The 16,468-nt window shown below is 41.2% G+C and overlaps 2 protein-coding genes across 2 annotated transcripts; both read left to right on the forward strand.

Moving 5' to 3' along the window:
• The first annotated feature begins 337 nt into the window (after positions 1-337).
• LOC102829813 (chromosome unknown open reading frame, human C1orf54) lies at positions 338-8,332 on the forward strand. The gene is made up of 5 exons (XM_006861364.1): positions 338-383; positions 1,439-1,522; positions 3,725-3,783; positions 4,930-5,052; positions 8,237-8,332. The coding sequence occupies exons 1-5, from the start codon at positions 338-340 to the stop codon at positions 8,330-8,332; spliced, it is 408 nt and encodes a 135-aa protein (XP_006861426.1).
• A 3,050-nt stretch (positions 8,333-11,382) lies between these two features.
• Positions 11,383-16,468, forward strand: CIART (circadian associated repressor of transcription). The gene is given in 7 exon segments (XM_006861700.1): positions 11,383-11,745; positions 11,918-11,993; positions 14,525-14,603; positions 14,715-14,829; positions 15,950-16,277; positions 16,280-16,391; positions 16,393-16,468. Coding segments are annotated over 7 exon segments (1,149 nt in total).

The following is a 16,468-nucleotide window of genomic DNA, read 5'->3' on the forward strand; positions in this document are numbered from 1 at the left end:
AGGGAGAGTGGATTTTTGTGAGGACTGGGAGGGAGGAAGGAAAGGAGAGCAGAAACTCCTTAGTAGGAGTGGTTTGCAGTGATTGTAGGAATTGTGGATGGATATAATCCAAGGCTAGGAGAGCTCAATAAACATCAAAATCCACTTTTTGGTGGCTCTGGCCAATGATCTTTAATGACAGAAGATCTAGTCATTCTGCAAGTGGGCGGGCAATTCTGTCCCCTGAGAGAAGAGTCACAGTAGCTCCCTCCCTGCTTTGCTGTGGGGCGGGGTAAGTTTGGTGGGAAACACTGTAATTTCCTTTTATTACTTTCACAGCAATAGTGCAGAATCCAGAATGGATGTCCTCTTTGTAGCCATCCTTGCTGTGCCACTTATCCTGGGTAAGTTCACTCCTCTCTCTCAGCTTTTACGTCAAATCTTCTGTTATAAATGAAATGACAGGGGCAAAAATGAGAAGGTGAGAGATGCAATGCCACAGGAGTAGTGATATTGCACTCTCCTCTGTGCCAGAGTCCTGTGCTCAATGGGGACGAACAGACAAGAGAGGGGAGTGCTGAAGGGTAGTGTCACGTTGGAGAGAGAAAAGCCCGAGTCCTGTCAAAGAAAAGGAGACTGATGAGAAATGATGGAATCCTAGCAGTTCTCCAGCACCACAGAGTTGAACAAGATGAGAGGTACTCAAGTGAGAGTGAAGGACAGAGGTAGGCTCTTTGAGGGTGGGCAGTCTGAAACTAGTGAATGAAGCCAGTGGATCTTCTTTCCCAGAGAGTTGGAGGGAAAACTTTGTATTGGTAAAGAGAGAAATGGGGTTGGTCTTTAGGCAGTAGAAAACTGACTGCCTTCAAGGACAGAGTCCCAAGAGTAGCTGGCTCCTTCCCTTCTTTGTTCCTCAGTCTGCCAGGTGCGTCTCATTGTTTCTGTTTCCTCTGTATTCCTCTACCAGGAGGCCTAGAGTTCTTGATTCAGTCATATCAAAGCCACATATTTTTAGTTCTGTAAAGGAACAAAAACTAAAATGGATCATCTAGCATAACTGACTCATTTGAAAACAGACTTGTTCTGCTAGTTAACAGTAAAGCTGAAACTGCAATCTCCATAAGCCTAAAGTGTATGTATGTGTGTGTGTTATTTGTGAGACACTGATAAAACAAGAGTTCTTACAAATACATACAATAAGGTCTGGAGCATATGGGGTAGAAGATTTGGGCTTTTTAATTTCTGCTCTCTCTCTGCTTCCTAGTTCTTTTTTTTTTAGAATTGGTTCCATATTTGGATTTATGGTATATGAAGGGACCCACATATCATATATGGAGATGGAGAAGGATTTAGAGATAGCATGACCCTCAGAGGGAAGCAGTGAGAAAGGGAACTGACAGTACTAGAATTGACTGCTGGTATCCATAAATCCTTTGATCACTAGTTCTTGTCTCCACAGGACAAAAACTTGAGGACGAAGAAGAACTGGAAGAGGATGACTATTATCAGGTGATTTATGAGTACACTGTCACCCCCCATTATGGTGAGTATATATAAGGATCTGATCCTTAGCAGGGTGAAGAAAGACTTAAAAATACCCGGTTCTGAGATCTTGTCCTTTGCTTTTCAATTGAAAAATTGGATCAGAAAGAAATTTGTCCATGAGCAAATATTATCAAGATTTATGATGCTATTTTTCAAACGAGTGATCTTCAACTCTTTGGAAACTGGTTGAAACAAGTTGTAAAATTTCAAATTTGTAAATTATTTTAGATACCAGATTTAAAAAAAAGAAAAAGAAATGAATACGTGCTCACAAACATATTGTTTTGTTTTTGTTTTTGTCATTATTTCTCTTTATTGAATTTTTTAAAAAAGGTTCTTATTGTGAATTGAGTGAATGTTTACAGGGTAGATCATCAGTTTTACATTCAACAAATCATACAACTTGTTTCATCACAATGATTACAATCCCCTCCATATACCATCAGTTAACAGTATTTCTTTCTACTCACTTTAGCTCTTTTTTTTTTAACACTCAGGCATACATAATAATTTACACCACCAAAGGGCACATTCTGCAAGTCTGCCTCCTGGCCACCAGCTCTCAGTCCCTCTCTTCCCATGAATCTAGAGTCCTCAGCTGGAGCTCCCTCTCTCCATGTCCCCATCTCTGCCTCCATCTCTGATGTCGCTGCTTCTTTGGATAAGGTCTGGCATTCTGTTTGTGCTCTTCTCCCTTGATGGTCCTAGGGTCTTTTGTTTCTGGAGTATAAGATTAACTGCTCCCCCATTATCGTTACAAACTTCTACCTTTACAATTGTGACAATCGCAATTAGTCATGATAACAATTATTCACTATTGAATCTTAAGAATCTTATCCCCATCTCTTTTAACCAGACCCATCTAGACAAGATGAAAACTATTCAGCAAGTGCTCTTTCTTCCCCCACACAATATTAAACTAAACTTCCCCTTGAAACCTTGGTAAGCCAGTCACTTCATGTCTTTATCATCCCCTTACCTTATTTAGGTAGCCATGTCTAAGTTGTCCATCTCTATTTGCCCTGTGTACAGAGGGGATAGTATTGATTCTTAAAGTGAAGACTCCTTCCCTCTCTGTTGGTATTTAGAGTTACTACCTCCATGAGTATAAGGAGCTCTGGTAGTGTAGTGGTTACAAATCGGGCTGCGAACCGCAAGGTCAGCAGTTCGAAACTACCAGCTGTTTCATGGGAGAAAGATGAGGCTTTCTGCTCCCGTAAAGATTTACAGCATTGGAAACACTGTACAGGGTCACTATGAGTTGGAACTGACTCCATGGCACATAACAACAACAACAACCTCCATGAGTATAGGTCAAGTTCATCAAACTGTAGCAATTTAGCCTCATTTTTTTTATCAAAGATGGATTTGTTCTTTTTTTTTTTTTAATCTTCCTCTAGTCCAGTTCTGATTATCAAGCCATCAAGGCTAGGTCAAATGGGTACTATCTGCAACTTTGGGTGTTCTTGTGTGCCTCCTCTTACTCCATATCAGCTGGATGCTTCACTTTCAACTCTAGCCCTCTGTGGCTACGTCCTTGTCCATGAGCTCAGGTGTCCCCAGGTCTTACCACACTTTGGATCTTTGAACCAACCACCAACCTTCTGCTTCACTCTCACATCTCCAGGTCAACAAGAATGTGGTTGAACTTAGCCCATTTCTTCATTGCTGCCTTTCCCCCTCTTTCACTCACCTGTAGACCAATGTGATCATCAGCAAGCTTACATGCCTACTCATGTGTTCCCTTTGAGTTTTAGTCTTGGGGGTGGGGGTGGGGGGTTGTCCGGAAGGAACTTGATTGCTTGCCTTGATGGCTTCCTGGTGAACAACTTATTTATTCTTGTAGTAACCAGTCATACTGCCATTTTTGGGGGGGTGGGGTTCCTAATGATCTTTCTTTCAAAAACATTTTTGACATTAAAGTTATTTGGATTTAGATTTGTTGTGGTTGAGTGCTGTAGAGTCGATTCCAACCCATAGCAACCCTGAATAGGGTTTCCAAGGAGCAGCTGGTGAGCTTGCACTGCTGACCTTGCGGTTCAAAGCAACTTTGCAGTCCAGCACATTAACCCACAGGATTTAGATTAGAGGAGTACTAATGCATTTTACAACTTGAGCAAGTTAAAGTTCTTTGAGCAATTTTTTCCTTTTCTCATTTCCAAGTTTTCCTTGTCTCATTGATGTTTTTTCTGCTCCCCAGATGATTTTGTTGTAAATTTCACCATTGATTACTCCATGTTTGAGTCAGAAGACAGGCTGGTGAGTGACATCTGCGAGTCTGTGTGCATAATAAAGTCAAGCTAGGAAACAGCTGTCAAAAGAAAAAAATTTGATCAATAAGTCAATTAGAATTAAGAGTTTATGGAAGCAAGAAGCTATTGTCAAACATGGAGCATCCAAAGTGAACAGTACAAGATGCTCCTGTAAGTAGTGAAAATACAGGCATTTTAATACAGGAGGTTTCCAGTGGGAAATAACAATGATTGGAATTTTTTGGACTGAAAGTAACCTGCTTGGTTATTTCTCAATTTTATACATATAATTTACTAGCTGATTTCTTATGCTTCTGTCATACAAATACCACAAGTGGGTGAATTTAAAGAATAAACAATTATTTTCTCACAGTTCAGGATGTTAAAATTCCAAATCTGGGTTTTGGCCAGCCAGAACCCTGGGTGTTCCTTGGTTCTTTGGTGTTCCATGGTTTATAGGTTTCTGTTCACACATGTATATCTCTGTCTATCCTGGTATTTTGATTGGATTTTAGATATGTCTTTAATTAAAGGGAGGGTTTTACAAAGCAAAGGTATTTCTGTTAATGTTTTCTTAGTTATACTTGTCTGATGAGAATTGGTGGAGTCTGGTATGGTGGGTCAGAAACATTTTTAATTATCAAGTTGTTCCTTTGAGAAAGCTTTTACAGTTAGAATTCTCTTATTCTGTCAAGGTTTGCATCTGGTACAAATGCCCATTTTGTTTTGTTTTGCTTTGTTTTCAAATGCCATTAATTTTTAGTTTATATTTAACACAGTTTTTTAAAAAGAAACAAATAGCAACATTTTGAGCAATGTTGAAGTATACCTAACTATCAAGACTAGAAATAAGTGTGGTGAAGTGAAATAATAGACTAAGTGAAGTAATAGACTAAGACAGATTTGCTAAGCGCCACCAAGAAGGAAGCCAGAGCATAGTAAATTTGCTAAGGCAGTGAGAAAGAAGACCAGTCTAGAGTAAAGACACTTGGTGAATAGAATAGATACATGATCCATACAAACATAGGGTATGAAGAAACCTTGAATTTTGGGGGAAGAGATGTAAAGGAAAAGAAGTTTTGAATAGAGTGTCTATTAGGATGATGGATGCAGGAGATGATAACTCTTGTGTTTCCAATCCCACTGCCAGCAGGTCAGTTTGGATAAGGAGGTAACAGAAGCAGCAGAAACAACCACTAATCTTGAGACAGACAGTACAACCCATCCTGTAGAACTTCAGAAGCCTGTAACAATGAAACCTATGACAATGGAACCAGTGAGTGAATTGAATTGGGGATTGGGAAGGAGGAGGGAGACCAATGGAGACATCTCTTACTCTGTATAGATGCAGAGTTTGTAACATGCAGCTAAGCCTGGAGAATCAGGCTTCAATGAATAGAGGAACCAAATAACCAGTTTTGCAATGCAGTTGTTCATTTCATTATGACCATCATATTTTATCACTGATATTTAATACCAGCCCTGTATACAGAACACTGAAGATTTGATGCAGTTACATTGTAATACCCAGATCACGAAGTCCCCAAAGACAACCAAGCAGCCGATGCAAACACACAAGGGTTGTTTATTCAAGCTCGAGCTCAGACCCCATCCCTATCCAACACAGAGGACTCGGGATGAAGGCCCCGAACTCCTAGTCAGCGGGGGTTTTTTATTGAGGTTACAAGCAAGCTCGGGGATTTCTAGCTTAGCGACTCTAGGATTGGTTAACATTTTGCAAGGTATTGGGTGTTACAATCTGATTGGTCATTACTAGTGGCCAGAGCTGCTGGGTTAAGATAAGAGAAAACACAGCATCTGGCCTTGAGCTGTCAGCTATGCTTAACTACTTTTTGCTGTTGCTAGGGGTGGAGGGCTATTCTTATGCATCACGAGCTGACTTGGCACATTCCTGTAGTTTTCCTGGAACAGGGGGATATGCTCAGGCCAATGTACAAAATGGAGTCTTTTTCTTAGGTCTCACAACATTTCAGTTGAATTACATATACATTTGAGAGTGTATGACATAGATAAGTATTTTAGGCAGTGGAAAAATCATTTGATCAAACCAGGCTACAGTTGTCTGAGAAGCTTTTGTGCAGCCATTGTGCTTAAGATACACCTTATAGAATAGGTGAACTTTTAACTGGTAAAGACTATAAAATATTTTAAATGATCAGGAGGAAGAATGGTTATTACAAGAACGAAAGAGCCTAGTAGAAAGTTAGGTGACTAGAACAAGCTATCAAGAGGCCAAGGCCAAGGAGGCTATTGCTAACCTAAAAGAAAGTAGTTTTAATGCAGGGGTTGGAGCACAGTCTATATTTTTGTGTCGTTAGAAAAAGAGTAAATTGTGAGGAAATGGAGGCAAACTAGATACCAATTTGAGAAATCTGGTGATGATAGAAGAGGCAAAACAATGAGAAAGATCTTCAGGGCCTTGAATGCAGATGGCAGGAGCTAGTAGGGATGGAAAGCTGAAAATTGCCAACGGGGATAGAGAAATCTTTTAAAGTATAGTATAGTCTTCCTTTAGATCACAAATCCTTGAGGACAGGGACTATATCTTAATAATATTTATATATCTTCTATAGCACTTAGTAAGGTCCCTGGGTGGTATAAATATTTTGCTCTTAGTCAGTCCTGGTATGGCACTGTGGGATAATGCACTGGACTGCAAGGTCAGTTTGAACTGCAAGGTCGGCAGTTCAAATTCACCAGCCCCTCCTTAGAAACCCTATACAGTGTTGCTATGAGTTGGAACTGACTCAACAGCACATTACAACAGCATTAACTGAAAGGTTGGCAGTTTGAACTCATCTAGCGGCACTTTGACAGAAAGACCTGGAGATCTGTTTTCTTAAAGACTATAGCCAAGGGTTATATGAAGAAAAATGTGGCATCAGGATTGGAGGAAGACTCATTAACAACCTGCGATATGTAAATAATACAACCTTGCTTGCTGAAAGTGAAGACAACTTAAAATATTTACTGATGATAATCAAACAGCACAGCTTTTGGTATGGATTGCATCTCAATGTAAAGGAAACAAAAATCCTCACCACGGGACCAATAAACAACATTCTTATCAACGTAGAAAAGATTAAAGTTGTCAAGAACTTCATTCTTCTTGGATCAACTATCAACACTCATAGAAGCAGCAGTTAAGAAATCAAATGATGCATTGCATTAGGCAAGTCTGCTGCACAAGACCTTTTTAGAGTGTTGAAGAGCAAAGATGTCAGCTTGAAGACTAAGGTGTGCCTGACCCAAGCCATGGTATTTTCAATAACCTCATATGTACGTGAAAGCTGGACAGTGAATAAGGACCACAGAAGAATTGATGCTTTTGAGTTATGGTGTTGGAGGAGAATATTGAAAGTGCCATGGGCTGCCAAAAGAACTAATAGATCCATTTTGGAAGAAGTGCAACCAGAATATTCTTTGGAGGCCAGGATGGCCAAACTTCATCTCTCATACTTTGGACATGTTGTCAGGAAAGACCATTCATTGGAGAAAGATACCATGTTTGGTAAGGTGGAGGGTCAGAGAAAAAGACGAAGACCCCCCAGCGAGATGGATTGGCAAAGTGGCAGTATCAATGGGCTCAAGCGTGGCAACAATATTAAGGTTGGCCCTGGATCTGCAGTGTTTCATTCTGTTGTGCATAGGGTCGCTATGGGTTGGTACTGACTTGATGGCACCTAACAACAACAACAACTGGTAGCGTAGTGGTTACGAATCGGGCTGCGAACCTTAAGGTCAGCGGTTCGAAACTACCAGCCGCTCCGCGGGAGAAAGATGAGGCTTTCTACTCCCGTAAAGATTTACACCCTCGGAAACCCTGTACAGGGTCGCTATGGGTCGGACCCGACTCGATGGCACTCAACAACAACAACAACAACAACAACAACATAGTCAAGAAACCCTTATGGAACAGTTGTACTCTGTAACATACGAGGTTGCTGTTATTATAAGTGCTTTCAAGTCGGTTCCGTCTCATAGGAACCCTGTTTCCAAGGAGTGGCTGGTAAGTTCAAACTGCCGACCTTGAGGTTCAAACTGACCTTGTGGTCTAGTGCTTATCCTACAGTGCCACACCAAGACTCCAACACATGGGGTAAGCATGAATCAAATCAACTCCATGGCAATGAATTTTTTGTTTGCTTGCTTTTTCAATAGTGCCAAGCACAGTGATTAGCATAGTAACATGCACATAATAGACACACAGTAGAATTGACTTGAAATAGATACACACTGAATTGAATTAGGGGGTCACTGGTATGAAGGGCAGCTGGAAGACACAGTGGAAAAGGACTTCTTTTAGTGATGGGGAGGTCTGTAAGCCTGGAAGGGAAACAGAGGTGAGTGTAAAGATGGTGGCTGTCCTTCCTGGGGTAGGGTTGGAAGATAGGGAGGATGACATTGGCCTACTGTGGGGAATGTCTATATTTTAGCAGAGTCCAGATACGAATGATGCTGTATCCAACCTGCAGAGTCCTGTTTTCCTCATCCTGTCCTGGGCCCTCATTCAAGGAGGGATGTATTTCATGTAGAAGGTGAGAGTGCAGCCATTGTGAAGTAATTTTTACTAGTATTTCTGGTCAGTGTTTCCAGCCTTGTCACTTATTGGCTGCTTAAGAGGGTTCACATTTAGAATAAATAATATTGTCTAACCTTAAGTGATAATATCACTGTTTAGGAGATGTTAAGAGAAAGACTTTAACAATGAGTCAATTTTTCTGAGCTGGAAGGACTTCAAGATCTAGATCTGAGGCAGGAAGAATGGAGAAGAGATCTCTCAAGTTTTTCAGTCAGACTGAAGGAATCAGAGCTGGTTCCAGTCTAACCCTGATGTAAGGCATAGCAGGTGCCAGAGGGCAAAATGGGTGGGTCCCGATAGTTGGGCAGAGTCCAGAGGCAAAGTACAGAGACACCTGAGTTGGTGGTTCCCTACAATAAGGGAGATACAGGGGGGAAAGGAGGAGAAAATGATGTAATGGAAAAGAAATTCAAGTTGGGATTTTAAATAACTATGGAGGTATGAAAAGATAGGGGACACCACATCTTCCAGGAAATACCACCAGCTCAGAATATGAAATCTAGAAAATATGCAGAGATATAGGGAGGTAGGGAAGGGGGGAGGCAAGGAGGGGCTTCCTGGACCCCCAGAACCTGCTGATCCTGTTTTTTCCATTTCTTTGCTTATTAGGAAAGAGAAGGCAACTAAAACTCTTTGGAAGGATATTTGAGAGAAGAAACTGAAAGATAAAAATAAAGAATAAATTAAATAATCTGGTCATTTCCCTACTTTCACGAGGGTCTCTTTTAAATCCACAACACTACAGACAGCACCAAGATGTTGGCATAGATTAGAAAGGGAGTTAAATCATCCTAACTCTTTGGGTCTGAAGCCAGTGTTGTGTGGTTGCTCTTCTTCATTCTGCCCAAATTTCCAGGTTTATTTACAGTCCATTAATTCTACTGTTTTGTTTATGAGCTCCAGACATTATTTTGTATTGGGAAAGAAGGTTGAAGCTTATTTAGAACGTTTATACAAAATAAAACAAGCACATTGTTAAATATATGTTCGTTAATAACTACTGAGAATAGATTTTAAATATTTACATCCTTTTCCCCTGCCCCACAGCACGTTGCAGTTAGTAATTAGAATAGCGACAGACTTAGTCTTTTGCCTTTTTAAAAAATATATTATCTATATTTGGGACCCTACCAGAACTGGACTGCCCCCTTGTGGTCTCTTGATGTCCTGTCTTCATCCAGTCCACAGTGCCAGGGCCCCGCTATCTCTTTCTTCCAGCATTCTTTCAATACTGCAAGAGGAAGCAAATAGTAACTTCCCAGTTACTTTGAAATACTTACCTCCGAACTTGTTTTCTCCCATTTTCAAATCAGGTAGAATTTTCTCCAGAGGACAAATGAAAAAAGTAAAGCTAGACACAGTCATATCCTAGGAGATGGAAAACCTACCAGACTCTGTTGCCGGTATTTGAAATCAAAGAATTTAGTGCTCAGGGTCCAAGGAGTCTACATAGAAAATCAGGAACAATCAAATTTGGCTTTAACCTCTATAGTCATGGCAGGCTGGCATCTGTGCTAGTAACGTGTCTGGCAGGTTATGTAAGGAAAGGGCTGGAGGAGTCGCCCCAGCGGACGCCCGGGAGAGGACACGGTGTTCTCAGTGGCAGTCCCCACCCTTCTCATACAGCAAGGCAAGAAGCACCCAAATTGGGGGGAGGGAGAGGAGGCGGAAGGTAATGGCTAAAACAGAGACCGGGAGTCACGAGTGAGTGACCCACAAAGGGAAACGAAAGGGACACCCACAAAGGGAAACGAAACATGGTGTCACACATCTATTCTTTTACACATGTTGCAAGCACAAGTCACTGGCTGAAGGATTCCACGTGCTGCACTCGTGAGCAGAGATGCTCTACGAGAGGGCAGAGAGGTAAGCTCCGGAGGTGGAGCCAGAGGACCCAGGTCCAGTAGCACATCCAGTCTCAGCACGTTTAGCCTCGCTTTTTTAGCGTCATCATCCTTTTTAAGGCCATGAGCTCCGCCCTCTTCCTTTTCTTTCTTCTTTTCTATTCATTTTCCTTCCCCCTCCTTTTTTTCATCACCGGGTCCTCAGCCATAGTCGCATGTAGGGGCGGAGCACGAAATGCTTCGCTTCCAGCCAATCATCACCTGACTGCATCCGTATTGGCCCAACCCCTGTGTACTGTAGCAAATGGACTACGAAAGTCTGTAATAAGCGTCATGTGCTACCGGCTCCACAACCAATGAGGGTGTGAGGTCTGTGTACACAGGGGGAGGCACGTGCCTGGTCGCACGTGTTTGGGAGGGGGGAAGGGGCGGGACCCATTGAAAGAGGCGGAGGTGGGTAGCCTCGACAGAGACTTGAAACGGGGAAGGATCGGAGACTGAGCCTGTGCCGAGACTACCAACGCAGGTGAGGACACTTGGAGGGCGGGGAGCAAGCCGCGGGAGAGGACCTTATCTTTTGGAAGTGGGTTTGGGAGACCAAAGGGCAAATCTTGTTATTGAGAGGGATTGCTTCTTGAAACGAGCGCGACCTGAGAGGGACTGGCGCACGGATCTTGATCTTGAAAGATTGGGAAGTGACCGGAGACTGGTCTCGCTGGGGCGGTTCCCGCAGAGTCAAAAGGTAGATTCGGGTCCCGAAATCTATCCGGATTTACTGCTTGGCGGTGGCATGACCTCAGATGGAAAGGTTGACTACAGGAATCGTCAGGGGAACAGGCGAGGTGAGCAGTGGGCAGGGATGGGATTGGGAAGAAGGTGTCCGGGAGAAGGTGCCAGGTCGGGTACTCTGAACTAAGGGATACCAGAAAACCAGTTCCGGTTTCGTAATGGGGGTGGAGAATGAGGACGAAGATTCTTTTGTTTCTTTATTGTCTCTGAAATGTGTGCTCTGAAGAGGGGGAAGAGATGTTATTCCAGTCTCCCACCCTGCTTCCTAACCCTCAGACTTCGGTTTCAAACACCCTCGCTTTCCTCTTCAGTTGCAGGTTTGATCTTTGGATACTCCGGGAGCTGCTCGCCAGCCCCTGCTTTTGGACATATGGATTCTCCATCTAGTGTTTCCTCCTGTTCCTCCGTCTCTCTCTCTTCCTCTTTTTCCACCTCACCAGCGAACAGTGACATTGGTTACCCCTCTGATAGTGAGGGAGAGGACAAGAGATTTCCCGGGCCCAGGCCAGACACTGTTGGGCAGAGTGGAGGTTCTCGGCCCAGCCCGGGTCCTATTCGCTGCAGGCATCGACCCAAGGTTTACAGTAACCAACGCACAGCATCTCACCTAGAACAGCGCGTGGCTTCTCCTATGGCAGGATCTGGAGTTAAAAGGTCAAGAGATGGTGAATTGGAAACCAGTCTAAATATCCAGAGTTGTACAACAGAAGGAGATCTGCTCTTTGCTCAGAAGGTAAGAAAAAACTGGGGAAAGAAAAAGCTACTGTAGTACCTTACCACCCAGCTGACTGTTAAAGGACTCTGTGAGGATAGTATTTGCTTCCATATTTGGAAGTGCAGGAAGAATCATTACTGGTATGGGCAATTCTTAGTTTTCTCATAGCCTTTATATTTTTATAATACAGTGTAAAGAACTCCAAGGATTCGTTCGTCCACTTAAAGACCTACTGAATGGGCTGAAGATGGGTCGCTTTGAGAGAGGTAAGTATCTGATTACTTGCTTTCATTTGGTTAGGCTTTTTGTTTTTAAGTGTATTTCTCTTAAATCGTTGGGATTATTTGGGACCAGGATTATTTCTTTTTGCTTTTGTAATTTAATTTCTTTGTTTTCATTGAATTGTTTCCAACTCAAAGCAAATCACTGTACAATAAAAAGAAACACTGCCTGGTCCTGAACCCTGCTCAGAATGTTATGTTTGAGCTTTTCCTTGCAGCTACTGTGTCAGTGCGTCTTATTGAAGGTCTTACTCTTTTTTTCACTGACTTTCCTTTACCAAGTATTATGTCCTTCTTTAATTGACTGGTCCTTTCTGATAACACGTCCAAAATGTGAGATGAAGATTTACCTTACTCCCCTTTAAGGAGCATTCTGGTTGTCCTTCTTCCAAGGCAGATTTATTTTTCTGGCAGTCCGTGGTATACAAGTATTTAATATTCTTTGCCAAAACTATAATTTAAAGGCATCAGTTGTTCTTTGGTCTTCTTTATTGTCCAGGTTTTGCATACATATGAGGCAATTGAAAAACCCGTGTCTTGGGTCAGGCATACCTTTTGCCTCAAGGTGACATCTTTCCTTTTTGACACTTTAAAAAGGTCTTTTGCAATAGATTTGCCCATTGGAATACAGTTTTATTTCTTGACTGCTGCTTCCATGGGCATTGGTTGTAAATTCCCAGGAAAGTAAAACTATTGACAACTTCAATATTTTCTCTGTTTATCATGATATTCCTTATTGGTGCAATTAGGAGAATTTTTGTTTTAGTTGTAAGGCTTCAAGTAAGCAAGTTTGTGCCATCTGTTGAGTCTTTCTCCAATCCTGAAGCCATGTTCTGCTTCATATAGATAGTCCAGCTTCTCTGATTATTTGCTCAGCATACAGACTGAGTAAGTATGGTGAAAGGATACAATCCTGATGCACACCTTTCCTGATTTTAAACCACACATACCCTCTTATTTAGTGTAGCTTGGGTTTTTTCCTTAAATATCATCAGTTCTTGATCAGATACTACCTTCCGAAATAGTTGAACATTGACTATTCTTTTTGGTACAGTAAGTGTATTTCTTCCATCTTCTTTTGATGCTCTATGCATCATTCAATACTTTGTCTACAGAATTCTTCAATACTGTAACTTGAGGCCTTAATTTTTCATTTAGTTCTTTCAGCTTGAGGAATGCCAACCTTGTTCTTCCCTTTTAGTTTTTTAACTCCAGGCCTTTGCACATTTCATTATAATACTTCACTTTGTTTTCATAAGCCACCGTTTCAACTCTACTCTTAAGCTATCATTTATTCCAATCTATGATCGAGAGCAAGTTTCAGAGACTTTTCTGACACCATTATAGTCTTTTCTATCCTGTCTTTTGAATGCCCTTTTGCTTTCTTCATAAATGATGTTCTTGATGTCCTACCACAACTTGTCAGGTCTTTGGTCATTAGTGTCCAGTGCACCAACTCTATTATTGAGATGGCCTCTCAATTCAGGTGAGAAATACTCAAGGTCATACTTTAGTTCTCCTGGACTTGTTTTCACCTTCTTCAACTTCACCTTGAACTTGTATATTTCACAGTCAGCCCCTGACCTCCTTCTAACTGATAATATTGAGCTTCTCCATTGTCTTTTTCTACAAATGTAGTTGATTTGATTCTGTGTATTCCATCTAGTGAGGTTCACATGCATAGTCAACTGTTGTTGAATAAAAGTTATTTCCAATGAATAGGTTATCAGTCTTGCAAAATTTTATCATAACCTCTGGTGGCATTTCTGTCACCTATGTCATAGTTTCCAACTGTTGATTTGTCTTTGTTTCCGACATTTACATTCCACTCACTAGTAATTATCAATGCATCTTGATTACATATCTGATCAATTTCAGATTTCAGAAGTTGATGAAAATTTCAGTTTCCTCATCTTTGGCATTGGTGATTGGTGCATAAATTTGAATAATACTCATATTAACTGACAATGAATGTAATGCCATTCCTCTTCAATTTTTCTTCCCAGCATAGTAGACCATATGATTGTCTGATTCAAATTGGCCAATATCAGTCTGTTTAAGCTCATTAATGCCTAAGATACATATCTCCAAATGTTCCATTTTGTTTTTGTCAACTTCCAATTTTCTTAGATTCATACTTAGTACAATCTCCATTCTGTTTATTATTGGATGTTTGCAGCTGTTTCTTCTTGTTTTGCATTGTGCCACATCACCAAATGGAATTCCTGAAAGCTTTGCTCTGTCCACGTCAGTAAGGTTGACTGTACTTTGAAGAGTAGCTCTTCTTCTGTCATATTTTGAACAACTTAACAACTTAATAGACTAATCTTCAGGCACTATGTCAGATCCTGTTCCACTACTATTCATAAGGTTTTCACTGGTCAGGTTTTTAGTTGTAGATTGCCATGTCTGTGCTCTACTATTTGATTTCTTTAGGTAACTCTGCTTTAAACCTTTACTTGACTTAAAGTGTGAATCTCAGTTCTTCATTTCTTATTCTGTTTCTTTGACTCCAGGACTGAGCAGTTTCCAGCAGAGTGTGGCAATGGACAGGATCCAACGTATTGTAGGAGTTTTGCAGAAGCCACAGATGGGGTAGGTCCTCTTCATTCTTCAGTACTTCATAAAAATTAGAGATATTCTTTAATCCTGATTTCTTTTTTTCTCCCCATCCTTAATGGCTTTTCTTTTATGTCTCCTTCACAGGGAACGTTATCTAGGAACCCTATTGCAGGTAGAAGGGATGTTAAAGACTTGGTTTCCTCATATAGGTGCCCAGAGGTCATCATCTTTGGGTAATAGGAGGCACCAGCTGACTAAGGTAAGAACTTGTAAATCTGAGGAGGAGATGGGATAGTAGTTAAGGAAAAGAAGTATGCATGTAAAAATGTGCTCCCCTTTCCATTTATTTTAGGGTCTTTTCCCCTTTTCTATCTAGCTGCTTTTCAGAGCAGGGGATGTCTATACTTCTTTTATTTTCTTGAATCCTAAGTTGTTTTTGTTTCTAATTTGTTCAAATCACAAGGTAGAACTCCATGAAGTTTAATCTTTTTCTTCATACTACAGTTTATCAGCTTTCTGCATAGATATCTAAGGCTTTTTACTCGGCCAAATGATTTGGGAAGATGTCTCAACTTCTTTCTGCAAATGTTTTCTCTCCTGATCCTCTCCAAAATATTTTGCTTTCCAATCCTGCCCAAGGATACTTGTTGCAAACCCTCTGGAAGCCTTGTGTTCTCTGTGCTGGTTTCAAGGGCTGGTCACATGAGGTACATCCTTTGGGATAGGGAATGGAAGTGGGAATGCTGGATAGATTTTTAGACCCAGTATATAGATGTGATGTATTCTCTGTGCCTTCAAATAAAACTATTTGGACAGCACTCAAGTGATGGAGAGGAGCAGAAAGTCTCCTGTATGTTAGATAAGGGCCAATCCTTTTTGTTTTTAGTCTACCACAGTTATTGAATACTTCAGTAAGGGTACTTCATTTAAAAACAGACAGCAAATTCTTGTCTATTAGTTTACACTTCATTTGCACATTAAATAACATAGAAAATTAGAATTTGCAATACAGAAATTGGTACGTGATGCTTTTGTTTAAAATTAGACTCTTCTTTAAGAAAATTCTAAAATAAATTCTTATATAAATTGTGAGAACCTTTGGAACTGTTTGTTTTATTTTGTTCATCTCTGACTATCCAGTGCCTAATGTAGTATGTGATACGTAGTAGGCCCTCAAGAATTTGTTGAATAAGTTAAAGTATAACTGGGTTTCTAAAACTTTTATGTGGCCAATCTGGCAGGACTATATCTTGCATAAAACAAGGTACTTCTGGATTACATAGTACATTCCCAAGGATAGCAAAGATTTAAGTAACCAGATGGGGCTAACTGGAAAACTTTATTAACAATTTTTTTCCCTTATTTCTTGTTCTTTCCAGCATTTGCCAAAACACCACATTAATCTAGCTGTTTCTTCTCCTGTACCTCCTATGGAAAAGATGAACCAGACACAGCTTGGACATGTAGTTCTGAAACAGAAACAGCCTTGGCACTTCCCAGAGTGGCCAGCCATGGACTTGACCTGGATCCACACAACCCCAATTTGCATCCCTCCTCTTAGTTCCCAAGGCACTATCTTGAGCCATGGTCCTTTAGGCACTGGAAACAGCATTGGAGTCATCCTTTTACTCCAGCATGGAGTGCAACCCTTAATGCATTCTGCATCATCCACTCCAGTTTCACCTACTATAGCATCGCCTGTCAGTCCAGTGATCCTACAAAACTATCTGGAAAAGGACCTTGTTGCCACAGTTTGCCAGTGATTCTGCCATCAGACTGGAACTATATCCTGGTCTCTCTTTGTCTACCCACCATGGCCAGAGATGACCATGGGACACCTAGAGCAGACAAGAAGCCTTCCTCCAGCTGCTCTTGATGCCCAGCTTCTTAACCCCTAG

The sequence above is a fragment of the Chrysochloris asiatica genome, unplaced genomic scaffold (assembly GCF_000296735.1).
Source record: "Chrysochloris asiatica unplaced genomic scaffold, ChrAsi1.0 scaffold00042, whole genome shotgun sequence".
In the NCBI taxonomy this organism is placed as follows: Eukaryota; Metazoa; Chordata; class Mammalia; order Afrosoricida; family Chrysochloridae; genus Chrysochloris; species Chrysochloris asiatica.

What these genes read in the sequence shown, in the direction of transcription:
- LOC102829813 (XM_006861364.1), top strand. Translation starts at nt 338, where the DNA reads ATGGATGTCCTCTTTGTAGCCATCCTTGCTGTGCCACTTATCCTGG. An exon ending in TGCTGTGCCACTTATCCTGG is followed by an intron (nt 384 to 1,438) that starts GTAAGTTCACTC and finishes TTGTCTCCACAG; the next exon opens with GACAAAAACTTGAGGACGAA. An exon ending in AACCTATGACAATGGAACCA is followed by an intron (nt 5,053 to 8,236) that starts GTGAGTGAATTG and finishes ATATTTTAGCAG; the next exon opens with AGTCCAGATACGAATGATGC.